We start from the raw sequence: 27854 nt of genomic DNA on the forward strand, positions 1-27854 counted from the left end.
AGCAGAGGATTTAAATTCAAGGTGTTGAAACTTGAAACACCACAAGTTATTATTGTGATAAGACTATTAACTGAGGACAAACTTGTTTCTTTGAATAGTCTTTGCAGTTAAAGTAGGTAACGGGGCAGAGAAAAAATGTATGCAGAAGGAAATCTGATGAGAGACAGAGGATGTAGTATCTCGGAGTTGTTGAACTCCAAGGCTGAACAAATAATTCATACAGAACAGACAAACATGTTTCTGCAACAGCAAGCAATACAATCACACCACAGAATCCTGTTGAACACGTCGCTATCAGTTTGGCATCGCCTTCCGGCCTTATAACAGTTACGACATTCTTTTGTCACATTTACCACCAGGGCGAATTCATAAGTTGACAAATTGAAAAGTTCAACACTGTGTTGCGTCTTAATCACATGGAAGGGAATACTTGAACATGATTGAGATATAGAACTTGGCAATTCAGCAGTTGGGAGATAGTATAAAAACGAGTTTTTGGAGTCATTGCAGACCAAACCGAACTTTCGATTGGAGAAGGGGAAGCCGATCTCGCCAAGTAAACCACAAGAGAAAGGTGGACATTTTGGATTGATTCTCTTTTCTTCTCGAGCCAAGCCAAGAAGTAAGAGATGAAAGACAACAAACAACACAAGACAAGACAAACGAGCCATAGCAGCAGAGTTGCTTCTCCTCCAAAAGCAAGACACGCCAGTTGACTGGAAATAGAGGAGAGGATTCTTCAACTTATTTGACATGTCTAGACCAACTTGTTCAGTATGTTACGTCATTTGCATGGGCCAACTTGTTTATCACGTTGCTCCTTACTCATTTCATATTACAAAATAATGTACTATAGCTAAATTATTATTCAAGCCATCCTAAAATTACTCATAATAATTCGCCAGATTTTTTTCTTAATTTCCATAATAAAATGACTCTTTTTGTGCAACATCAGATCGGGCTAAACAAATGACGTCAGCAGATTTTGGATAAAAATCTACTTGGTTAATTTCGTAAATTCGTACAAATAGAGAGAGAAAACAAGATCCTAGCCAACACGAACTTCACGTGTTGAAAAACTCATAACATCACATCAGAGATTTATGTACTCACCCGTGATTTTATCTGCTCTTCATCATTTGAATAGAATAGAAGTAATGTTTGGTTCGAAAATGTTGTATTATTGAAAATATTGTATTAATAAAAAGGTAGGTTACCTTAAAGATTATTAAAAATTTTATATTAAACATGTTTGGTTATATTGAAATAAATTGGTGAATATAAATAACTATTATGTTTGGTTGGAAAGAATAAAAAAATTTTGGAGAAACTTTTTACTAAATTGCTTTTCTTTGCTATTCTTTTTTAATATTATATTATTAATAATATTATTATATTATATTATATTATATTATTAATGGGTTAGATTAGGTATTTATTGGATTTGGTGAAAAATCAATTTGGGGATTTCATTTAGTCGAACTACAAAGGTAATAAAGTCTAAATATTTTATTAATTATGAGTAAAATTATAACAAAATTAAGGTTATCAAATAACTTTAGAATATCTAAGAAAAGATGGTACTCAAAATGAAATCTTTTATTACTTAATAACCAAATTAATATGATAATATAATTAGAGTTAATGTGGGATTACTCCCAACCAAAAGCACCCATATAATTCACGTACATGATTGTTTCATAACCACCACAACTAGCACCCAAAGCGGGCCACCACGTCACCTTCGCAAGAATAGTTGTTCTTTTATACTATCCTCTTACTTAGAGCCAAGTTTCGATTTAGGTGGTGTGTGATGCATGTGCACACATGATTCTTTCCGCATTTCCCGCACGCAAAGTCATCAATTCTTTACTTTGTTTATATATGGAGATGCATCAATGTCTTTTTGTTCACACCATTCTATGCTACCCTGAAAATGTGCTAGATTCTTATATGCTACACTGCTTTCCTAGGTGTTACAATAAATATAAAAGAAATAAATATAAAATATTACAGATCATTGACAGTATTTGTTAAATTGCTAGATGCTATTAATATACACCTTTCAATAAGTTACATCATGCTCATAGTTTTCTGCTAATCTACAGCTGATTTATATATGAACTAATATGTAGTTTTCTTAGTGTTTTGGGTTGAGGTGTAGGTGGAGGAGCAAAGCAAGCTAGTGATCATTTAGTGCCTATGAATAAAGTAGTTATCAGAACAGAGTTAAAAAGCAGAGTTATTAATAATATATAAATTTGAAAATGTACCAATACATCTGAAATCACACTTCTCAGTATGAAGTTATGCAAGTTGATTAATACATCATTTTTAGGAACTACTTAACTTAGTAGGCTAATTGAAGAATCTCTTGGGGCTGATCCTGATGAAGATAGGAAAGGCTTGGGTGGAATTTGCAAGGAATTGATGCTCCCTTCCAACATCTCCACTACTCTACTCATTGTTGGCCGGTCTGAAGGATTAGTCTGTATGCACCACAGGCTCACTATAATCATCTTCCTTACACATTCTTTATCTTCTTCATTTGAAATGCCTTGCAGTCCAAGTTCTTCACCCACTTCAAGACGTTCATAAATCCATTGCGGAAAATATATTTCACTACTATTATCAACTCCAACATTGTTATTTTGTCTTCCCCCTGTCATTTCTATAACCATCATTCCATAGCTGTAAACATCTGACTTATGAGAGACTACTCCAAAGTGTCTAGAAAATACTTCTGGAGCAATATAACCAATTGTCCCTCGTGCACCTGTCATTGATACAATACTCTCTTTCTTGGGGCAAATTTTTGCAAGACCAAAATCAGAGATCTTCGGACAAAAATCTTCATCTAAGAGAATGTTATGAGGCTTTATGTCAAAATGCAAAATTCGTGTGCTACAACCACGGTGCAAGTATTCTAATCCTCGAGCTATGCCTATTGCAATCTGGTAAAATGTTTCCCACTTCAATGAATGATTTGTTTGGGATTGATCTTTTTCGTGTATGAACTTCTCAAGAGATCCATTGGACATATACTCGTAGATGAGAGCTCTTGTACGACCCTCAAAACAAAAACCTAAAAGAGTGACAATGTTGACATGGGAAGTCTTACTAATGCTAGCAACCTCATTTATAAATTCTTCACCATTACCTTTGGAATCAATTAAATTCTTCACCGCTACATCGCGACCATCAAGTAGCCTACCTTTGTAAACACCTCCATATCCTCCTTGGCCAATTTTGTGTCTGAACGAATTGGTCATTTTCTTAATATCTGAATAACTATATCTCTTAGGAGAATGGGATCCATGATTCCTTAAAAATGCCTCAATGTTTTGGTAATTCTTAGTTTTCATCTTGCAAAAGAGCATGGCATTATGTGGTGACGATTTTCTCCAGGAGCAAAAGACCAAAACTATAAATATACCAGTTGCAGTGGCTGATACGGCTGCAATTAATTGAAGAAAGGAATCATCAGAACATAAGGATAGCAAAGGGCAGAATTTTTTTTTTTTTTTTTTTTTTTTTTTTCTTTTTATGGTTAGATGGGTCATCCATGCCACTAAGAAATATTTTTTAAAGACTCAAACAAGATGAAGTTAAGCTCTTGGAGAAAGGACTTGATATAATAACTATATCAACTGCTGACGATGTTGATTTTGTTGAGGCGAGAAATGAACATTTTGGGTCAATTTCCAGCTGTTGTCTAACATAAATAATACATAAGCACACAAGAATGGAAGTGCAACATGTAATCTGAATTTTCCAGAAAAACAGAGGAATGAAACAGAGAATCAAAGACACTGAAGCATTTGTAGTTTTTTATCCAAAGATTAATTCACCACAAGGATTCAGCTTTGACAAGGTTATTGAGAACCTTTTATTCTTCACCTCTATCAATATTTAGACAATTATATAAACATTAAGATTATATTTTAAAATCAAGCAGAGATAAAGAATAGAGTAGAGAGTAGAGAAGAAGAAGATCATCATAATTTTGAAACGATAAGTAGAGAATATCAACAAGAATTAGATTAAAGACTAAGAATAATACTTTGGGTACTAATGGATGGGTACTAATTTGTGTACTAACTAAAGCATAGTACCCGTACTATGTGCATAGTACGGGTACTATGCTTTAGTTAGTACACAAATTTGTACTCATCCATTAGTACCCATAGCATCACTCAAAGACTAAAGAGATGTATTACCCAGTCCTAAGCCTAGCTTCAGCCCCAATTTTTTATCTTCTCCTTCTTGGCCTGCAACAAAAGCTGATAATAAATTAACAGACTTGGTGATCTGGAGCTTATGTTTATCCTTTTCTTATGTTATTCCACTCCAAATTTCCAATAAGATATAGCAAAAACCCATGTAAATCACAAAAAGCAGGACATGTATTTAAATCTATGAAATTTGGCAAGTAAACTGTTACAACAAAACGAAAATGTGAAACATGGAAATCGTTACATGCCTGTTCTTTCCTTTACAGAACAATCGAACTGTCCCTCATTATCAGTTTGACATTGCCCTCCAGCCAAAAAACAATCAACACATTCATTTGCTACATTCACTTCCAGAATGAATTCACCCATAAACAAATCAGAATATTCAACACTTGTTTGAGTCCTATTCACTTGGAAATTAATAACTGTGCAGTTAGAGGGAGGTGGCAAAGTTTTACCAGGGTAACTATAGTAGATATAGGAGTGTCGGGGATTAGTGCAGGCAAAACTGGAAATGTTGGGGGCTTTGTAATTGCGGGGGCAATCGTACAGGGATTGATTGTAGGGCACGTTAAGAGATAGAAAAGGAGAGAGGGGGAGACTCAAATGTTTTAAGGATCTTTTGGGGCTACAATATTTCGCGTGTTCTTCACGAGGACGGTCATAAAGCAGGACCATATTATCCTGAGAGATGCCTCTGATACTGAACCACTGGCCATCCTTCCCCAACCGAATCTTGTGAACATTTTCAGTGCAGTTATCTACAACCAGCAACCCACACTCCGGATGCGTTCGATTGGAGAAGGGGAAGCCAATATTGCCAAGATAACCACAATCAAAAGGAGGACACCTTGGATTAAACCTCTTTTCTTCTTGAGCCAAGGAATACAGCAAAAGATGAGAAAGAAGAAAAAACACATAATAAGCTGAAAAAGCCATCTAAATATTACTATTAAGAAATCTTAGAACTAACCGATGTATTCTGTAATACTGTAATGGCTTCGACTCAATATGTTCAATAATTTTGTATTTTAAAACGCGTCAGTTGCCTTGGAAATTGAGTAGGATAGACTCGCAGAAACAGACTTAAAAGCAGTGTGAATTAGTCCTGCTGTGCAATATTTCCAACATCTCTCCCGGTGAATAGTACAGAGAAGACACGACTCATTGACTTGTTAAAAACTATGACATCTGAATCTCTGATTGACGATGATAACTTCGTCAAGTTCTATTCTTCGACTTATTGACACGTCTAGACAAAGGTTAGCAACAAAACAACAACTGATTAAATTTAACTAAATTTTTAAATCTCTTATCATTTTTATCAATTCTTTAAATCATTTAAAATTAATTTAATAATTAATCAAAATTTATCAAACCCAACTTAAAATAATAACTGATTAACCTATACTTTAACATAAATAAAATTAAATCAAAATTTATATATATATATATAAATATATTTTATTTTTTTCTGAGCAGAAAGAAAACTGTGATCAGTACCAGAGAATTGGGTATTATAGGAATTTTATTGCTTAGAACCGTGGCTGCTCTTGTAGAAATGATCACAAAACGTTAAATTGGGGGAAGTTAGGGATCAAAAAGTCAGTCAGAGTCAGAGAATAGAATAAGGTATGCATTAATTGACTTTGAATGTGCAAATAGTTTGACTGACTCGCTATTCGAATACCATTTTAGCTGACTTAACCAATTTGATAAATCCTTTGGACAACCACAAACCCACATGCTCACTCTTGCCCTTATTTCTGATAAAAATAATTAACCATAATTGAGGAAGTACTAATCATGTACTTGTTTATATCGATTGGCCTGAACCTTATAATGTAAACAAAAATAAATAAATAAAATCTGACGAAGGATTATTGTGTGTGTTTAATTTACGTTTATAATATTTGTAAACAAAGTGAAATGGTTGACCCAATTGGTCGGCCATGACTACGTGCAAGAAAAGTGTAAAATGTGAATCATAGGATGGTAGGGTGTTTGGGCCTATCCTATGAAAAGTTATTATAAGATTTTTTAAATAATTAAAATTTTTAATTAGGTTTGAGCTTAAGAATAGAAATCCTAGTAATATTTTTTTTATTAAATCTAGTATATAAACTTATTATTCTCTTATATGAATAATATAGCAAATAATAGGCAAATATATTCATTGTAACAAGAGAGAAGAGGAGATATTTTGATAATCTTGACTCTACTAGACGTAACACCTTTTTAGGTGAATCAAGATAAATCACACTTATGCTTTCTCTTTACTGTTTATATTATTTATGTGTAATTATTTATTTGTTTGGTTTCGATTACTAGTTCTCTAGATTGTTTCACTCTTCACTTTTAATGCTTTTAAGTCCTAGTTCTTCAACAATCAGCAAAGTTAGCATTCAATCGATAATGCAAAGGACAAAAGAAATGAAAATTCTTGGCTATATGATCTTCTTAAAGTATGAAAGCATCATAAACGTAACCATAAGATAATGTGCATATTATTCATAACAGCACAGAAACCTTGTAAATGTTCTACAAACTTGAGAAACTTCAATTTGAGTTATCCTGAGGCTAATCAAAGTTAAATTTGAAAAAAAAAAAAAATGATTTAGACTACCAAGTCAGTAACGTTATTGATCTGATACAACCGTTGGATCTAGAGATCAAAGGCTGATATTTTTATTTAGAAAAAAAAAAAAAAAATTTACTTAGATAAGATGATTGGGCCTTGAATGGATCCAAAGCTTTGCTCCTTTTCTAAAGCCCAAGCCTCATTCAAGAATAGATGGATCTTCCCGTAAAATATCTCACCACCGATTAGTAAGTACATTCTGTTTAAATCCAACACTACCTTCCCTTTAATAATTTTAAACCTGCTTAATTTCATGAATTACGTGGCATAGCTACTAATATTTGTCACTATAATTTAGAGTTGTTTATAATAAAAAATAAACAAACTCTCTCCTTCCCCTAAAATCCGGAATCAATATATCTTTTATGAAAAAATCTAGAATACTATAGGGTACCACGTCACCCATATCACATACCAATGCATTTACACTGCCTATGAACATTTTCTCTCTTAAATTTTTATCATTAAAGTGATTAGTAGTTATTAATTTAAAATTATATGTTGCAACAATATATTGGTTGATGGTACAGGTGACGTGGTACCCTTGTGGTATCATAGATTAGACCTAGCAAACGGGTGGCCTGGTGGGTATGGATCAGGTCAAAACAGGTCAAAGTTTTAAATAGGTAATGAAATATGAAAACCTATAGGTCACCCTTTTTTTTGGATAGATGTGGTGTAACTTATATGGGGTCACCCACTTCATGTTTATGCATGATATGATTTACTTTACATATGGATTAATGTTATCACATGTCAAAATATCAATATGTCGGGTAAGTATCATCAATAATTAAGTTGTTACTTACTTTATTGTTTGTTTTTAATATATGGACGATATATTTGGAAAAAGACAAAGAAAACAAAATCAGTGATATCCTTTTGCTTTTTGCCTATCAATTATTACTTATTTCAATTTTTAAACATTAATTGGTTAATTTATATTGGAAATTTGATAAAAGAGGAGAAGACTTGATAAAGGCAACCCGAATTTGACTCAAGTCAACTAATTGCTCGCATTAATTAGCCCTATTACATAATCTAAGATAATTAAACCATGTGAGCATGTCCAACAAGAGTAAAAGTAAAAACACAAAGAGAGGAGCCAGCTTTGCCAATCCCTTTCACAATTTTTATTTTTAACCATTTTAAGAACGAAGAAAATCGAGGGCTCTCTTTGTTTAAGTTTTTAGAATAGTATTCTATTCTGGATAAGATTTAATCAAATAGAATAAGATTATGATATGTGCTTGGTAAGTTTTTTAAAAATATTTTCTGAAAATATTTAGTTTTTTAACCCCCAATATTTGTTAATTTTACTAAACACCCCCCATAATAAAAGTTTACAAATTAACAAAAACACTTAACCCATCCAACTATTGCTGGTAGCCAGCCACCACCGCCAGACAGTGGCCAGAAGTCCCCAGAATGGCACACAAGCGACTGGATCTGGCCGAAAATGGTCAGATCTGGTCGTTGACGATGATCATATCTTGACCGTCATTAACAGCCAAACAACAGCCAAGATATGGTCGTAGATCTAGCCTTTTCCGGCCAGATCTATGGTGAATCTAGCCGAAAATGGCCAAATCCAAATAGTCATACGTCATTCTGGCGACTTCCGGGCATTGTAAGAATCCAAACTTCTAGTATTTGAATATCAAGTTAGATTATCTAATGCTTAGGTTAAAGAAAATTTTTAGCACCAAAATCGTAGAAAGCATAAGAATTTTACTGTATTGGGTACATTTAAAATGATATTCATGCATCAAAACTTACATTATGCATCAATTTTTGCCCTTTATAAGACTCTTGGACACCAAGAAATTAGAATTTGAAACGTGATATACCTAGTTGTAGTTGCATCCAAAGTAGTCAGATTCTTATTGTAAAGACTATAGAGAGATTATTGTAAGTTAAATTACCTGTTTAGGATCTCCAAGAATATCAACCATGACTCCATATCCATCTTCCATAACCTCTCTTCTTCCTTTCTTACTAGCCAAAATGAAATCTCTCCCTTCAACCTCAAACTCTTTCCTTTCCAACTTATTATTCCTCTCTATTTCACTCTTCAATACCAAGTTCGCACAATTCTCAGGCACAACAAGCCTCGCCGGCCTCTTCCTCAACCTTATCGCTCCTTTTCCACTACTTGCAGAAGCAGAAACTGACCCCTCACTCATAATAATAATATTTTCTTGCACAACTTTCCCATCTAAAACACAGGGATTTTCTTGAGGGTTTTTGTCACGAAAGTTTTGCTGAGAATTTTTATCATCATGCAAAGTTTGAAGTATCTTGATCTCTATCTCATTCATTATCCGTTAAGCTTGAGACCGGAGTCAGATTCAAGCCTTTTATTGAAGAAAGAGGATATTATGAAAACGGACTTTGAGTCTGTTTGGGGGGCCATGGAGGAATGTCAAAAGCTTGGTCTTACCAAATCCATAGGAGTCAGTAACTTTTCATGCAAGAAGCTTGAGGAATTACTTGCCATTGCGAAGAATCCCTCTTGCTGTCAATCAAGTTTGTTAATTCTTTAACAAAATTTAATATTTGTATGTTTTTTATATCGATAAGTATTGAGTATATCATATGTTTCATGTCCTTGTTAGGTGGAGCTGAACCCAGTTTGGCAACAGAAGAAGCTGAGGAAGTTCTGTGAGGAAAAGGGTATCCACATAACAGCTTACTCGCCATTAGAAGCCAACTGAGCTCTTTTGGGAACTAATCGAGTCATGGATTCTGAAGTGCTCCAAGAGATTGCAAGAGCTAAGGGGAAGTCAGTCGCTCAGGATTTTTTAGGTAATTGTATGGATGATTGTGATGATCTCATTTTATGTCAAACCTTATCAATCTTTTATATCCATACATACATACGTACGTACACACACATATATAAAAGACTCCATGCATACACATGAAAGCATTATAGAAAGAGCAGTCCACTAAGCTGTAAAATTAATCATGCGGAGTCGATTGTTGGATGTTGTTCATGCTTTACACAGAGTTAATGGATTATTGGTGAACACCGGCACACCTGGGGTCCCGCTAACTGGTGAGTGGGTGGGGGTGAGGGGGTAGCACCCCTACACAACAAACCCAATCGGTAATTAGGTTTGAATTTGGTTTGCAAAGATTTGGGCCTGGAACAGTTTAACCCAAATGTGATTAGGTTTACTATTGCTCATTTTATATGTGTTGTAATAGTGAAAAATCTAACTGTGAGAAATATTGCAAAAGAAGAGTGTGAGTGAGCTGCCCTGCTAGTATAGTTGCAGAATTTTGAAATATTGCAGAATGTTGGACTTAGTTCCCAATTTGGGAACGTTAATTGTCTCATTTTACTTTTCTGCTCCAAAAGTTTGGTGTGATTTGGCAATAGATTCAACATCTATGGACTCCAAATCCCAAGTCTTTGTTCACAAATATCATGTATATCGAGAAAGGTTCTAACAACTTTTATTAACTGAGGGTTATTTTGGTGCATGTGAAGATTTGTCTCTGATGGGTTTACGAGCAAAGAGTAAGTGTACTTGTTAAGAGATTCAACCAAGAAAGAATGAAAGAGAATCTAGATTTATTTGATTGGAAGTTAAGTCAGGAAGAATTGGACAAGATTGAACAAATCCCATAGAGCGAGGAAATCCTGCTGAGTTTACAGTAACGGAGCAAGGTCCTTACAAATCCATCAAGGAGTTCTGGGATGGAGAAATATAAAGTTCATTGCAGTATTAATGTTTGTGATTGTACTAGAATAATAAGATCAAACGGTTCATAATCATTTGGTTTGTGTTATTGTGTCATTAATTAATGTTTGTGATTGTACTAGAATAATAAGATCAAACGGTTCATAACCATTTGGTTTGTGTTATTGTGTCATTAATTATGTACAACTGTTTCCACAAAACGATTTTCCACATTCATCGTTTAATAAAAACTTTTATTCCATGAGTGAAAAACTGAAAATTATGCCAATAAAGACAAAATAATTTGATAAATCAAACTAAAATAAAACTTAGCTTCTACACTTATCTATCTTAATGAATGAATACTACATGTAAAAATTATCTATTCAAATTTTTTCATACAAATTGATGTGTTATAAATTGAATTAACGAATGTATGTATGAAGTCAACCCAATAAATATTTAATAAACATAAAGCAATGACTTGGAATTGCGGTGATTCTCCCAATTGCATGTAAAATCAATTAAAAATTATGAACATTAATACAAAATAACATATGAAAAAATTAATTAAGTGGTCTGATTATACCATTAGACATTTCCTTCTCCCTACTCTTGATTTTTCTTATAAAGACATCACATCTTACAGAAACAATTAAAAGCCACAGAATTGCATTGGTTATCCTTAAAGGAAATATACTGAGAAAATGGCGAATGTTCCAGTGGCAGCCTTGCCCTCAAATGGCAAAACCATCCCTCTTGTAGGCAATTGAACTTGGCTACAGACATTTTGATACCGCTGCAATTTACCAGTGCGAGCAGCCTCTTGGCGAAGCAATAGCAGAAGCTTTGCGCCTTGGCCTCATCAAATCTCGCGATGAACTTTTCATCACTTCCAAGCTTTGGGTCGACAACACTCACGGCGACCTTGCATGTCCTCCCGGCATTACAGAACACTCTCAAGTAATGTGATTCTTAATATCAATGAATATCTTCAGATTTACTTCTATGAAAATAATTTAAACATTTTGTTCGATACAGGAATCTTGGACTGGAGTATCTTGATCTTTATCTCATTCATTATCCATTAAGCTTGAGAAGAGCGCCATGAGGATACCACAATTATATTATTCATTTTAATTTAGTTTATTTTAAGATTGAATTATACTTATTTTTTTAGAGGTTTTTTATTCTAATTTGATGAAAAAATGAACAAATCTTATGAGTTTGTTTTGTGTTTTTTGTCTAAGAATGTTCTTGTTTTTCCAAATTAAACTTTAACTATATTTTGTTAAACGTTATTCTTCACCCTTTATTGACCACTTTCTTGTATTTCAAACATCACTGTTTAACTACTCAAAATTATTAAAAAAAAATTGAGTTACTATCTATGTTTATACCAAGAAAATTTTTCATTTTTTTTATTAATTTATATTAAAAGTCAATGCAACATTGATTTGATTTAAATTTTAGCTAACTTTAGTTTAGGTTATGTCTGATCCAAGTCATAAAAATTTATATTATAATCTTTGGAATTCAAAAGTAAAAAAAAAACCCCCAAAAAAAGGTTTTACTCAAGGTTTACTCGCACACATTTACTTAAAATTTTGCTTCTCATATATTTATTCAAATAGAAAAGTATTATGTTATTATATATATATATATATATAGGTTTTTAATATTGTATTATTTTATTTATTTAAGGTTTGATAATATTTTAAAATTTTTACTAATTGTTTGACAAACAATTGGGCAGTCCTGGGTAAAAATTATGCATCCGCTAAATAATATATATATATTAAGAATTATAGGGTGGTCTGCATGTTTATTCACAAAAACGTAATTAATACAAAATTTTATCATTATATATAAAGAGCCAAATCTTTTTTCTTGGGCTCATCAAAGCACCAGATGAGTTAGCTTTTGATCACTTCAAATTAAGCTCGATCATCACTCATCAATGCACAAGAAGACTTTGTCCTCCCTGCACTAGAGAACAATCATATATATGGCATATGATTAATGGATCAAATTATTATAAAAATTAAAATTTGATTTAATATAACTAAGTGAATTAATTTATCAAATTTAAACGTGTAATACATAAGACTTGGTTAAATGATCATTAAATTATTAATTTATAACCTATTAATTCATCATTCTGTAAAATTATACTTACTTCATTATCAATCCAGCTTTTAAAACTTAGCTGTTCACTAGAAATAGTGCACGTGAGAAATATATTAAGCTATATAACCAACAATATCAACTATTACAATTACTGGAGAAATTACAAATTAAATTGTTTTGGCATCCAATGACATTTAATTTAGAGTAAACAACATATTCTTACCTTAGGTTTGGTGAAATCCCAAGCGGATACCCCGATTCAATTTATTCCAGATTCCCATCGTTAAACTAATTTCGTTTTCTTTATTTTAACAGTGGAAGACTAAAATAGTTTTTACATAGACAAAATAACCCCAAATCTCAAATTTCTCTCCACCTCCACCTCTTCATCGATCTTTCGCTTTCCCTCATCTTTGCCGGCGCCAATCATTTTTTGGTCCTTTTAACGGCGGCCACAGTTGGGGGTTTTTTATGTGCTGTGTGATTGTCTCCAACCAGATTTCAGTTGATTCCAATGGCCTCAACCCAAAACGACACCACCCTTACACTCATAGGCATCTCCCCTTCAAAATCCCCAACCTTCCCAACCACAATTGTCCATCGTTCACTGCTGACACTCAACTTTGCGTTTTGCGAAATTAGTTGAAATTGGAGTTTGATTGGATTGTGGAATTGATTTTTGATTAGTTCTATTTTCAGTTTACTTTTTGTTTGATTTTTTATTTTGATTGCTGTATTGGGAAAGAAAAAGGGCCAACTGTGGTGGTGATTTGGTTGGCTAGTGTTGGGAAAGAAGAAGGGTTGACTGTGATGGTGGTTTGCGATGGGGTGGTTTGGAATGGGTTGTGAAGAAGAGGAGGGGAGATGAAGAAGAAGAGTTGCATCTGCCCCTGGGTACAGGCTTGGGTGGGATTACACCAAGCGAGTATTGGCCTAGGTGGGATTATCAGACAAGTATTGGCCTTGTTGATTTTCTAGTTGTTTGTCTGGTTTAGGGACTGACATGTGAGAGGTATGGCATGACTCCTTAGGTATTGGTTCGGTGGTTATGAGAGGTATGATAGATTGGCATGGTCTGGGTACAAGTATGGTGATTGTTGCATTATTTACATGAGTGGTATGTTATTCCATGGCATTCAAAAGGATTTTTGCATACTGTTTCGAGAATAAATATTATTTTCATATAAAATGTATTATCCATTCATTGGGTTGTAACGTCCCACTTGAGGTACGTTGCTAATGTTTCTTATTTCGCTCTTAATTGAGTCGGTTTTTGTGAATAGTGGTTGGTTGGTCTTAGGTTGTATTGAAATATTGAGTTTTTGCCTTGGATTTAGTCAAAGTTAGAAGGGTTTTGATGTTACAGGGCTCGCCGGGGCGAAGGATATTTGTCGCCACGGCGAAGAGGTGTTGGGCCACGGGGGGAAGCTGCTGGACAGTTTCGCCACAGCGAAGAAAGATTCGTCACCGCGGCGACATGCCGGTTGAAAAGTTTACTAAGTTTTAGATATTTTTCCCCTTGGGTACTATTTGACCATTTTACCCCTAATTAGCAGGAAAAGTGGAGAGTAAAATGTAAGGAAATTTCAAGGAAAACATGTTAGTATGAGGGTGCGTTTGTAAGGAATCAAAGGATATGGATGGAATTTCCATGAAAGAGCAAGGGCAAATGGGAAGAATGAGTTGTTAAGAGATATTTAAAGGGGTTTAGTCTTTGAGAACTCTTCATTTTTCCCATTCCACCGCCTCCTTCATTTTTCCAAACTCCCTCAAATTTCCTTCAATCTTGTAGGGATTTCCAAGAGCTTTTTTGAGTAACTTTTAGTAGGGTTTTAATCTAAAGCATCCTAAGGTAAGGATTCTTGCTTAAGTTGAGAGTTTTATTATGTTTTGATTAGAGTCTCATGTTGTGGTTGTTGGTTAAGTTGTAGATAAAGGCAAGCTCCCAAAGGAAAGGAGAAGTGTTAAAGAAGCTATTTTCTCATAAGGTAAGTAAACCAACCTAAGTTGAGATTAAGAACTCTTTTGAGTAGAGTTATATACATATATGTGTATTCATTTAATTGTTGAATGAGATTAGTAGTTATGATTGAGTTATGAGAAGCGTTTTATTTGCTTGATGTTGGGTTGAGTTGATAGAAGTTGGAGGAAGTTTTGAGCAAGCTTATGGAAGTGTTTTTCTTTTGACAGGAAATTTAGAACTTATGAGGGAGTTTTTCCCCATTTGGTTGATTAAAGAAAAGAAAAAGTTAGAGTTAAGTAGAGTTGTTTATGCACATGAGTTGTATGATGAAATGCTCAAGAGAAGCATAAGTAAGAGTAGAAGCCTTAATTGTTTGCTACATGTCATAGTTGCTTTTCATAAATGCATTAATGAGTATGAGTTATTTATGTGCATTGACTATGCTTTACTTATGCGCTAGAAAAGAGAGTAGAGAAAGAGTAGAGACTTTTGAGTTTAGACTACTCTAAGAGTAAGAGAAAGAGAAGAATAGCACTATAAGTAAAAGCTAGGTAGTGCTTAATAAGAGAATAGAGTAGGTTGTGCGATGGGGAACCTGTGAGTACGGTAGAGTTTCCCATGTACGCCGCATAGAGAAAGCGGCAAGAGTATTAGAGAGAGAAGTGTTGTAGCCCATAGAGTACATGCGGATAAGGGCTATACCCGAGTTTACCCAGAGATTCTATGCACTCACATGGCCAAAGGTTCCGAATCCAGCATAACCAAGTCCGATCGGCTAAATTGATAGAAGTCACAGGGAGTGGGAGCGAGTCCAGCCGGTTCTCCGGTCAGATGGGCCGTGACTTACTAGAAAGAAAGTTAGTATAAAGGAGTTATGAAAAGAGAAAATAGATAGTTATATTAAAAAAAGATTACGAGATATTTGAGTTAATGGGTTTACTTACTAAGCTGTTTGTGCTCATCCAGTTGTTCCCTATGTTTTGCAGGTTCTAGATGAGGACATAGTCGGATGGACATCGGCACACGAGAGAAATGGCTACACTGTCCACCCTATTTTGAGTTTTGCATATGTTACAAATCTTGTATATATTAGTATAAGAATACATATGTTTTAATAAAAAATTTTGGGCCCAACTTTTTATGTTTTTTACATGTACTTTTACTATGCATGTTGTTATAAGAATGGAGTCGTTACATGGGTTTCTAGCTCACTATTTTAAATTCCTCCTATAGGGTTTGTGCGAAGCTTACTCTATGCTTTAAGGGGGCCCACTGATGCATGTTCATCTGCATGATTTGTAAAAATCTAGAGCACTCTGATACATTTGGTTTTGTACTTGGATTAATTGTATTTTAGTTTTCAGAACTTATGTTGTGATACTTTTAAAGTTGTTTTTAGAAGGAACTTTTATAAACATTTTGTTTTCAAAACCATTCACCCCCTCTTGGGATCCTGAGTCCTTAGTTTTTTTTTTTTTTTTTTAATGAAATGATTTCAAAATATCACCCTCCTCTTGAGATCTTGAGTCCCTAGGAGCGCTCAGATCCTATGGGATAGGGATAGCCAGAGGGGGCATGTCAGTAGTTGTCCACAACCAGTAGCCCACACTCAGGAGGCGTTTGATTGGAGAAGAGGAAGCCAATCACTCTAGAAACCACAAGGGAAACTTGGACATCTAGGATTCAACCTCTTTTCTCTTGAGCCAAGCAAAAAGGTAAAAGATGAGAACAAAAAAAAAAAAAAAAAAAAAAAAAAAAAAGGCACATGATAGGCTGCACGAGCCATGAATTAATACTTTTGGTTTATTTGTATTACCTCCTTTTTTTTTTTTTTTTTTTTTGGGTGGACGTGGTAATTGTTAATGAATCAAAACAGACAGCCTAGGGGGTGGAAATCCCCTTCCACCAAAACCTTGGACAGCCCAAGAGTTGAACTATACAAAGGAACCAAAAAATTCAACAGGATGTGAAATCCTTTACAAGCAAGGCCCAAACCAAAAAAACCGACTAAGACAGAAGACCCTACACCAGATATGTCATCAGGCCCTGGAAGAAGACCATACAAATCACCTTGCAAAAGAGGCAGTCCACAGTCCACACCCTTTGAGCCCACCATACATACCTCCATCTGCGGAGTTCTAAAACCCATACTGACACTGCCCAAATCTCCAAGGCAACATCTCAGCAGCCTCCAGATGAGACAACATTTCCAGACTTACAACATAAAAGCCACCCAGCGGCAAAAAAACCAGAGAGTCTGCACACTCTGGGACAACCTGGAGCAGCAGCACTCAAAACTCTCTAAATGGTCAAAAACTAATCAAATAGCAAACTATACAGTAGCCAAAGTTTCCATACAAAAAAGATGTTCTCCCACGGCCACATCTCCTGATGAAGCTCCCAAATCTTCCAAACTTAACCAAAATGCAGACTGAGTTCAGAAAAACATCTACATAATCTATTGTTGTCGAGTAATGGATTTTTCTTTGTTAATTGTGTAATTCTGTTATTGCTTCTACTCAATATGTTCAATATTTTATCATTTTAAAATCGATAATGGACTCGGAAAAGCTTGTAGGAGATAATTTGTAAAACACTTTTGACTGTTTGCAAATATCATAAAACATGTCCATCTTTCTCTATGTGAATAGTACTTGAATGACTTGATAAAAAAAATGAAAAGAAAATCCTTTTTCATGTGAGAGGGTGTTAGTCTAATATATATATATATATATATATATCCTGCCCGATGACAAGATCATTCCAGCTTAAAAAGTGTTCACTGCTCAACGGTTCTCCGAAACAGTTTCCGTTTGTTTTTCAAAAATGTTCACTGCTCAACGGTTTGATTAACAGCTTCTGTTAAGTGGCGTAATTCTTTTAGTGAACCGGCCGTTTCAAGATCAAAGTTGCTGGGTTTTTCATTCTGCGTTTTGAGTTTAATTGAAGTGCTGCGTTTTGGCGATCATTAATTAATGAAGTGCTGCGTTTGTAATATAAAGCTGAAGAAGAGAAGTGCAGAAACGCACTGCAGCCGTTCAATTTTCAGATGCTGATGAAGTGTGTTTTTGTTACCTGGCAGTTGACAGATTGCCAGCGTGTACTTTACTTATAAAAATAGACTGTAATCAGTTTAGAATTTTAATCCAAAATCAATAAAATTTCCAATTTGCAGAAAATTCTCTGTTTTTCAAGTTCTGCATTTTCTCTCAATTCTCTGTTTGTTTCTCTGGAAAATCTTTCATTTTCTAGAAAATAATCATTTCTCGCTGGTAAGAAGTCGAACAAATAAATTGTTGTGTACACAGAAACTTTCAGTAAAGGGTCTACAAACTTCCGGTAGGTTTTTGGTGCTCCTGAAGGTTAAAGTTACAAAGTTATTAAAAACAACAAGAATGGTGATCTTGATCCAGAACTGTTACTTTTGTTGGCAAATGAGATATCCAAGTTATAACACAGAGTTGCATGTGGAGGAGGAAATAGCCATTCAGTGCCTATGAAGAGCAGTTACTAAAACACGCAGTAAAAAATGGAAATCATATATATATATATATATATATATATATATATATATATATCATACAGTGCAAGTGATATTTTTGCTAGATGAAATATGAAACTACAAATGTATTAGTACATCTTAAGTCATGTTTCTTATTGGGAAGATATGAAAGGCTTGGGCGGAATTTGCAAGGAACTGATGCTCCCTTCCAACATCTCCACTACTCTACTCATTGTTGGCCGGTCTGAAGGATTAGTCTGTATGCACCACAAGCTCACTATAATCACTCCTCACCATTCTTCATCTTCTTCATTTAAATGCCTGTGTCCATTCAGTGCCTATGAAGAAAGCAGTTACTAAAACACGCAGTAAAAATGGAAATCAATATATATATATATATATAATATATATATTATATTATATTATATATATATATCATACTGCAGTGATATTTTTGCTAGATGAAATATAAACTACAAATGTATTAGTACTCTTAAGTCATGTTTCTTATTGGGAAGATATGAAGGCTTGGGCGGAATTTGCAAGGAACTGATGCTCCCTTCCAACATCTCCACTACTCTACTCACTGTTGCCGGTCTGAGGATTAGTCTGTATGCACCACAAGCTCACTATAATCATCTTCCTCACACTTCTTCTCTTCTTCATTTGAAATGCCTTGTAGTCCAAGTTCTTCACCTATTTCAAGCCGCTCGTAAATCCATTGCGGAAAATAATTCATTGCTATTATCAACCTCAACATTGTTATTTTGTCTTCCTCCTGTCATTTCCATAACCATCATCCATGCTATAAACATCTGATTTATGAGACTATTCCAAGTGTCTAGAAAATACTTCTGGAGCAATATAACCAATTGTCCCCCGTACACTTGTCATTGATATAATACTCTCTTCTTAGGGCAAATTTGGCAAGACCAAAATCAGAGATCTTTGGACAAAAATCTTCATCTAAGAGAATGTTATGAGGCTTTATGTCAAAGTGCAAATTCGTGTGCTGCAACCACGGTCAAGTATTCTAATCCTCGAGCTATGCCTATTGCAATTGGTATAATGTTTCCCACTTTAGTGAATGATTTGTTTGGGATTGATCTTTTTGGTATGTATACTTCTCAAGAGATCCATGGACATATACTCATAAATGAGAGCTCTTGTACGACCCTCAACGAAACCTAAAGAGTGACAACGTTGACATGGGAAGTCCTACTAATGCTAGCAACCCCATTGATAAATTCTTCACCATTACCTTTGGAATCAATTAAATTCTTCACCGCTACATAGCGACCATCAAGTACCTACCTTTATAAAACACCTCCATATCCTCCTTGACCAAGTTTGTGTCTAAATGAATTGGTCACTTTTATAATATCTGAATAGCTGTATCTTTTAGGAAAATGGGATCCATGATTCCTTAAAAATGCCTCAATGTTTAGGTATTTTTTGTTTTCTTCTTCCAGAAACCATGGCATCATGTGGTGACGATTTTCCTCCAAGTGCAAAAGGCTAGAACTATCAATATACCATTGCGATGACTGATACGGCTGCAATTAATTGAAGAAAGCAATCATCAGAACATAGGGATAGCAAAGGGTAGGAAAAAATATATGGTTAGATGGGTCATCCATAACCCTAAGAAATAAATTTAAAGACTCTCAAACAAGATGAAGTTAAGTTCTTGGAGAAAGGACTTGATATAATAACTATATCAACTATTGAGGTTTGATTTTGTTGAGGCGAGAAAATTAAGATCACATTTGGCTCAATTTTCAGCTGTTGTCTAACACAAATAATACATAAGCACACAAGAGTGGAAGTGCAACATGTAATCTGAATTTTGCAGAAAAACAGAGGAATGAAACAGAGAATCAATACACTGAAGCATTTGTAGTTTCTTATCTAAGATTAATTCACCACCATGATTCAACTTTGACAGGTTAATGAGCTTTTATTCTTCACCTCTTCAATATTAGACAATTACATAAACATTAAGATTATATTATAAATGGCAGAGATAGAGAGTAGAGAAGAAGAAGATCATAGTTTTGAAACGATAAGCAGAGAATATCCATGAGAATTAGATTAAAGAGATATATTACCGAGTCCTAAGCCTACTTCAGCCTCGATTTTTTATCTTCTCCTTCTTGGCCTGCACAGAAGCTCAAATAAAGTGATATAAGTCACTATTAAATCACAAAAACCAGGACATGATTTAAATCTATGAAAGTTGGTAGTAAACTATTACAACAAGAAACGAACCGCCATTTCTGATGCCTGTTCTTTCCTTTGCAGAACAATTAAACTTTCCCTTATATCAGTTTGACATTGCCCTCCAGCCAAAAACAATCCAAACATTCATTTGTTACATTCACTTCCTGACTGAAATCACCCATAAACAAATCAGAATATTCAACACTTGTTTGAGTCTTATTCACTTAAGTTAAGAGTTTTGCATTGAGATGAGAAGGTGGCATATTTTTAGTAGGCTTACCATAGTGATATAGGAGTGTTGGGAATTTTTGCAGGCAACCTGAAGTTTTTGGGGACTTTGTAATTGCGTGGCATTCGTACAGGGATTGATTGTAGGGCACATTAAGAGATAGAAAAGGAGAGATGCAGACTCAAATGTTTTAAGGATCTGCTGCGACTACAATACTTCGCGTGTACTTCACGAGGTGGGTCAAAAGCTTAACCTATATTAACCTGAGAGATGCCTCTGATACGAACCACGGGCCATCCTCCCCAACCGAATCTTCTGAACATTTTCATTGCAGTTATCTACAACCAGCAACCCACACTCCGGATGCGTTCGATTGGAGAAGGGGAAGCCAATATTGCCAAGATAACCACAATCAAAAGGAGGACACCTTGGATTAACTCTTTTCTTCTTGAGCCAGAATCCAGCAAAAGATGAGAAAGAATAAAAACACATAATAAGCTGAAAAAGCCATCTAATATTACTATTAGAAAATCTTCGAACTAATCGATGTATTCTGTAACACTGTAATGGCTTCTACTCAATATGTTCAATAATTTTATCTTTTAAAAGTCGTCAGTTGACTTGGAAATTGAGTAGGAAAGACTCGCAGAGACAGACTTGAAAGCAGTGAATTAGCCTGCTGTGCAATATTTCCAACTTCTCATTGACTCGTTAAAAACTATGACATCTGAATCTCTGATTGACGATGATAACTTCATCAAGTTGTGTCTTCTCGCTTATTGACACGTCTAGACAAAGGTTACAGAAAAAAAACATGATTAAATTTAATTAAATTTCTAATCTCTATAATTTAAGGTTTACCAATTCTTTAATCATTTTAAAATTAATTCAATAACTAACCAAAATTTATTAACCCACAAAAACATAATTATTAACTTATACTTCAACATCAATAAATTAAATCAAAACCTATATGTATAAATATATTTGTTTTCTTCCGAGCAAAAAGAAAACTGTGACCAGAATGAGAGAATTAGGTATTATAAGAATTGTTTCACTCTTCACTTTTAAGGCTTTTCAGTCCAAGTTCTCAACAATCAGCAAGGTTAGCATTCAATCGATAATGCAAAGCACAAAAAATGAAAATTCTTGGCTATATGATCTTCTTAAAGTATAAAACATCATAAACGTAACCATAAGATAATGTGCATATTATTCATATCAGCACATAAACCTTGTAAATGTTCTACAAACTTGAGAAACTTCATTTGAGTTATCCTGAGGCTAATCAAAGTTAAATTTAAAAAAAAAAAAAAAAGGTTTAGACTACCAAGTCAGTAACGTTATTGATCTGATACAACCGTTGGATCAGAGATCAAAGGCTGAAATTTTTATTAGAAAAAAAAAAAAAAATCACATACTTAGATAAGATGATTGGGCCATTGAATGGATCCAAAGCTTTGCTCCTTTTCTAAAGCCCAAGCCTCATTCAAGAATAGATGGATCTTCCCGTAAAATATCTCACCACCGATTAGTAAGTACATTCTGTTAAATCCACACTACCTGCCCTTTAATAATTTTAAACCTGCTTAATTTCATGAATTACTTGCTAGCTACTAATATTTGTCACTATAATTTAGAGTTGTTTATAATAAAAATAAACAAGAACTCTCCTTCCCATAAATTCGGAATCAATATATCTTTTATGAAAAAATATAGATACTACTGGGTACCACGTCACCCATATAACATACAATGCATTTACACTACCTATGAATATTTTCTGTCTTAATTTTTATTGTTAGTGATTAGTATTTTATTAATTTAAATTATTGCTGCAACAATATTTGGTTGATGTACTAGTGACTGGTACCCTTGTGGTATCATGATTAGACCTAGCAAACGGTGGCCTGGTGGGTATGGATCAGGTCAAAACTGGTCAAAGTTTTAATAGGTTGAATATGAAACCTATAGGTCACCCCTTTTTTTGGATAAATGTGTTGTAACTTATATGAGTCACCCACTTCATATTTATGCATGTTTGATATATTTACACATGGATTAATGTTACCATATTTCAAAATATCATATGTCATATAAGTATCCATAATTAGTTGTTACTTACTTTATTGTTTGTTTTTAATATATGGATGACATTTGGAAAAAGACAGAAAAAAATCAGCGATATCCTTTTGCTTTTTGCCTATCGATTATTACTTATTTCAATTTTTAAACATTAATTGGTTAATTTATATTGGAAATTTGATAAAAGAGGAGAGCTTGATAAGGCAACCCGATTTGACTCAAGTCATTATTGCTCGCATTAATTACCCTATTCATAATCTAAGATAATTAAACCATGTAGCATGTCCAATTAGAGAAAAGTAAAACAACACAAGAGAGGAGCTAGCTTTGCCTACCCTTTCACAATTTTTATTTTTAACCTTTTTAAGAATGAAGAAAATCCGGCTCTCTTTGTATAAGTTTTTAGAATAGTATTCTATTCTAGATAGATTTAATCAATAGAATAGATTCTAATATGTGCTTGGTACGTTTTTGGAAATATTTTTTTGAAAATATTATTATTTAATCCCCACATTTGTTAATTTTACTAAAGACCCCATAATAAAGTTTATAAATTAACAAAAACACCTCACTCACCACCCAATTGGTAGCCACCCACCACCATCGGACAGTGACCGAAAGTCCCCGGAATGACACACAACCGGCTGGATCTAGCCTAAACGGTCAGATTTGGTCGTTGACTGGTCATATCTTGACCATTGATGACGACCATATCTTATCATCGTCGACAGCCAAACACAGCCAGATATGGTTTAGATCTAGCCCTTTCCGGCTAGATCCTGGTGAATCTAGCAGAAAATGGCAGAATCCACTGGTCATGCTTCATTCTGGCGACTTCCGGCCATTGTCCAACTGTAGTGATCGGTTGCCGACAAAGTTGGGTGGGTGAGGGTATTTTTGTTAATTTATACTTTTATTGAGAAAAGTAAGGCTTCGTTGTTTAGATTTTGGGATACGACTTTTAGTATTCCCAAAAAAGTTAACAGAAAATACTCAAAAACTCACAATATTTTCAACTTTATTCAACATTTTTAAACCCCCTAAATTTGTTAATTCAATAAATACCCCTAAATATTTTAAATGTTTTTGTTACGGCGACTCCGGCCACCCTCCAGCGGTGGTGGCCAGCTGTCCGTATTTGGGGTGGATTAGAGGTGTTTTGTTAACTTTTAATATTTTTATTAAGGGGTGTTTTGTAAAAAACAAACATAGGGGATATTTATAATTTGTAAATTCTACATCGTAATACCCGCCCAATTCAACAATTTTTTTTATTTTTTTCAAAAACTTTTCTCAAAACACAAAATTGTGAACCAAACGGAGCCTAATTGTTAATTTTTTTGAGTTTAATAGAATATGATTAGATTTTGAATTAAATAGTCAATATGAAAACAATAATATTTCACTGGATTGGATAGGATAGTAGGATATAATAACAATGAGGCTTATCTCTATCGATCAGTACTTAGTACAAGGATTAGTATTTTAGATTAGATTATAAATTAAGTTTATACAATAATAATCTAGAAGGCACTCTTTCTAATTCTCACCGAGAAGAATTTCTTCATCATGCAAGTTTTCGTTTGATAAAAGTTAAAGACTACACATTAATTCATATTTTAATCACAAAAAAACTTACCGAGTCGGGTTACCGTGTCCACCGTTTAAAAATCTCTATCTAATCGTTGGCCACTTCTAGCCACTTTCTGGCACCCCCTACCCCCTAACCCCTCCCGTCACCCTCCACCCTCACCTAACCCTCGCCCACCCTTGATGCGTCGCAGCCCTCGCTCCAACCACGACAATCCCATTTCCAAGCACTCAACACGCACGGTGGCCATTGACAACATGACACCACGTGCCTGAAGCCATTAGGGTCGCCTTGCTATACCCCATCGCGCGATCATAGTCATGCGGCACCAACTGCATGTGACTACTGTCGCACACCCTCCCCTCTCAGCCCAACACCCACCCACCCCTGGTGTGCCGCCGCTACCCACTAGTCAACCACCGATTTGCATTTGCCAAATCATGGGGTGTGTTTACTGGCTTTCAGACCTTCAAGGATGATGCATTTTATCAAGGGTGTGTTTACTACATTTTACACTTACTAGATCACCGTCAGGCTGATGGGCCCGTTAAACCCGAGACTTGGCCCCTTGCCGGGTGACACCTGGGGTGGGTTACAAAACACTGGTTTTACATGTATCTTTTGATTGTGATTAATAATTCTATTGAATATTTAATGCTTATGTCTTGCACCATATAAAAACAATAACATGAAAAAGATTCATCATTTTATTAATTTTAATTAATATAATACTGCCTTATAAACAATCAATTAAAAGATGGAATCTCCTGTTTTACATACATATTATTGGTTGAAAATTAATGTAGAAAAATAAAGTAAATTGTCCTTTAGCCTACCCTTCCCTTATCTTATAAGAGCTTCACACTAAGTGATAATTCTAATAATTATGAGGGAAATATATTGAAATGGTGAACGTTCCAGTGGCAACCTTGCCCTCCAATGGCAAAACCATTCCTATTGTAGGCTTCAGCACAGCCGAATATCCATTCACTCAACCACTCCGTGAAAGAATCGACTCTCCATGCAGTTAAACTCGCTACAGACATTTGATACTCTGCACTTTACCTCTGCGAGCAACCTCTTGGCGAAGCAATGGCCAAGCTTTACGCCTTGGCCTCATCAAATCCCGTGATGAGCTTTTCATAACTCCAAACTTTGGCTCAACAATGCTCATGGTCACCTTGTCGTCCCCATCTACAAACGAAACTTAAGTAATGTAACCAAACGATCGATGTTAAAAACTTTGCCCTTATGTAAGATATCTAACATATTTTGTTGAATACAAGAATCTTGGCTTGGAGTACCTTGTCTCTACCTCATTCATTATCCGTTAAGCTTGAGACCGGAGTCAGATTCAATCCTTTTATGAAGAAAGGGATATTATGAAAAATGGACTTTGAGTCTGTTTGGGGACCATGGAGGAATGTCAAAAGCTTGGTCTTACCAAACCCATAGGAGTCGTAACTTTTCATGCAAGAAGCTTGAGGAATTACTTGCCATTGCGAAGATCCCTCCTGCTGTCAATCAAGTTTGTCAATTCTTTAACAAAATTTAATATTTGTATGTTTCTTATATCGATAAGTATGAGTATTCATATGTTTCATGTCCTTGTTAGTGGAGCTGACCCCGTTTGGCAACAGAAGAAGCTGAGGAAGTTCTGTGAGAAAAAGGGTATCCACATACAGCTTACTCGCCATTAGAAGCCAACGGGCTCTTTGGGGAACTAATCGAGTCATGGATTCTAAGTGCTCCAAGAGATTGCAAGAGCTAAGGGGAATCAGTCGCTCAGGACATAAATAGTTTTTCGGATCTATAGCTTGGATTTTTAGGTAAAGTTGGATGATTGTGGATGATCTCGTTGTATGTCAACCTTATCGATCTTTTATATACGTACATACGTACACACACATATATAAAAGACTCCATGCATACACATGAAAGCATTATAGAAAGAGCAGTCCACTAAGCTGTAAAATAAATCATGCGGAGTCTATTGTTGGATGTTGTTATACTTTACACAGGGTTAATGGATTATCGGTGGACACTGACACACTGGGTCCCGTTAACTGGTGAGTGGGTGGGGTGAGGGGGTTATTTTGGTGCATGTGAAGATATGTCTCCGATGGGTTTACGAGCAAAAAGTAAGTGTACTTGTTAAGAGCTTCAACCAAGAAGAATGAAAGAGAATCTAGATTTATTGATTGGAAGTTAGTCGGAAAGAACTGGACAAGATTGAACAAATCCCAAAGCCGAGGAAATACTGCTGAGTTTACAGTAACGGAGCAAGGTCTTTACAAATCCAGTAAGAAGTTTTGGGATGGAGAATATAAAGTTCATTGCAGTATTAATGTTGTGATTGTACTAGAATAAAAGACAACGGGTTCAAACCATTTGGTTTGTGTTATTGTGTCTTAATTAATGTTTGTGATTGTACTAGAATAATAAGATCAAACGGTTCAAAACCATTTGGTTTGTGTTTTGTGTCATTAACCATGTAAAACTGTTCCATAAAACGATTATCTACATGCATAGTTTAATAAAACTTTTATTCCACGAGTGAAAACTGAAAATTATGCCAATAAAGACAAAATAATTTGATAAATCAAACTAAAATAAAACTTAGCTTCTACACTTATCTATCTTAATGAACCAATACTACATGTAAAAATTATCTCAAATGTTTCCATACAATTGATGTGTTATAAATTGAATTAACGAATTTGTATGAAGTCAACTCAATAAATATTTAATAGACATAGGATGACTTGGAATTGCGGTGATTCTCCCATTGCATGTAAAATCAATTAAAAATTATGACATTAACAAAAATAACATATGAAAAAATAATTAGTGGTCGATTATACCTTAGACATTTCCTTCTCCCTACTCTTGATTTTTCTTATAAGACATCACATCTTACAGAAACAATTAAAAGCCACAGAATGCATTGGTTATCCTTAAGGAATATACGAGAAAATGGCGAATGTTCCAGTGGCAGCCTTGCCGTCAAATGGCAAAACCATCCCTTGTAGGCAATTGAACTTGGCTACAGACATTTTGATACCGCTGCAATTTCCCATGCGAGCAGCCTCTTGGAAGCAATAGCGGAAGCTTTGCGCCTTGGCCTCACAATCTCGCGATGAACTTTTCACACTTCCAAGCTTTGGGTCGACAACACTCACGGCGACCTTGCATTTCCTCCCGGCATTACGAACACTCTCAAGTATGTGATCCTTAATGTCAATGAATATCTTCAGATTTACTTCTATGAAATAATTTAAACATTTTGTTCGATACAGGAATCTTGGACTGGAGTATCTTGATCTTTATCTCATTCATTATCCATTAACTTGAGAAGAGGGTCGTCAGGGTTTCCAGTCAAGAAGAGGATATTATAACAATGGATTTTGAGTCTGTTTGGGAGCCATGGGGAATGTCAAAAGCTTCGTCTCACCAAATCCATTGGATCAGCAACTATCGAGGGTTTAGAATCATGTTTATTATTAGTTATTGGAAAATAATAGAGACGCAAAAGTGTGCACTGAATGACGTGACGTAATCCT

The 27854-nt window shown here is 34.9% G+C and overlaps 1 protein-coding gene and 3 pseudogenes across 1 annotated transcript; 2 read left to right on the forward strand and 2 right to left on the reverse strand.

Moving 5' to 3' along the window:
• The window catches only part of LOC116105887, a 76210-nt pseudogene extending 65565 nt beyond the window's left edge, over window positions 1-10645 (forward strand).
• On the reverse strand, window positions 2230-5295 carry LOC116105883 (LEAF RUST 10 DISEASE-RESISTANCE LOCUS RECEPTOR-LIKE PROTEIN KINASE-like 2.1). The gene is made up of 3 exons (XM_031392273.1): window positions 4484-5295; window positions 4221-4271; window positions 2230-3457 (listed from the first exon to the last, which is right to left on the reverse strand). Exons 1-3 carry the CDS (start codon window positions 5172-5174, stop codon window positions 2346-2348), a joined length of 1854 nt encoding a protein of 617 aa, XP_031248133.1. The 5' UTR covers window positions 5175-5295; the 3' UTR covers window positions 2230-2345.
• An 8093-nt stretch (window positions 10646-18738) lies between the features above and the next one.
• On the reverse strand, window positions 18739-21042 carry LOC116105997 (annotated as a pseudogene).
• A 4302-nt stretch (window positions 21043-25344) lies between these two features.
• LOC116105907 lies at window positions 25345-26091 on the forward strand (annotated as a pseudogene).
• Window positions 26092-27854: the final 1763 nt, after the last annotated feature.

The sequence above is a fragment of the Pistacia vera genome, unplaced genomic scaffold, assembly GCF_008641045.1.
Source record: "Pistacia vera cultivar Batoury unplaced genomic scaffold, PisVer_v2 Contig507, whole genome shotgun sequence".
NCBI lineage: Eukaryota > Viridiplantae > Streptophyta > Magnoliopsida > Sapindales > Anacardiaceae > Pistacia > Pistacia vera.

Coding starts and splice junctions, on each gene's coding strand:
- LOC116105883 (XM_031392273.1), bottom strand. CDS start 5,174: ATGGCTTTTTCAGCTTATTATGTGTTTTTTCTTCTTTCTCATCTTTTG. Junction 4,272..4,483: donor TTCTGTAAAGGAAAGAACAG/GCATGTAACGAT, acceptor CTTTTGTTGCAG/GCCAAGAAGGAGAAGATAAA. Junction 3,458..4,220: donor GAAGCTAGGCTTAGGACTGG/GTAATACATCTC, acceptor AATTAATTGCAG/CCGTATCAGCCACTGCAACT.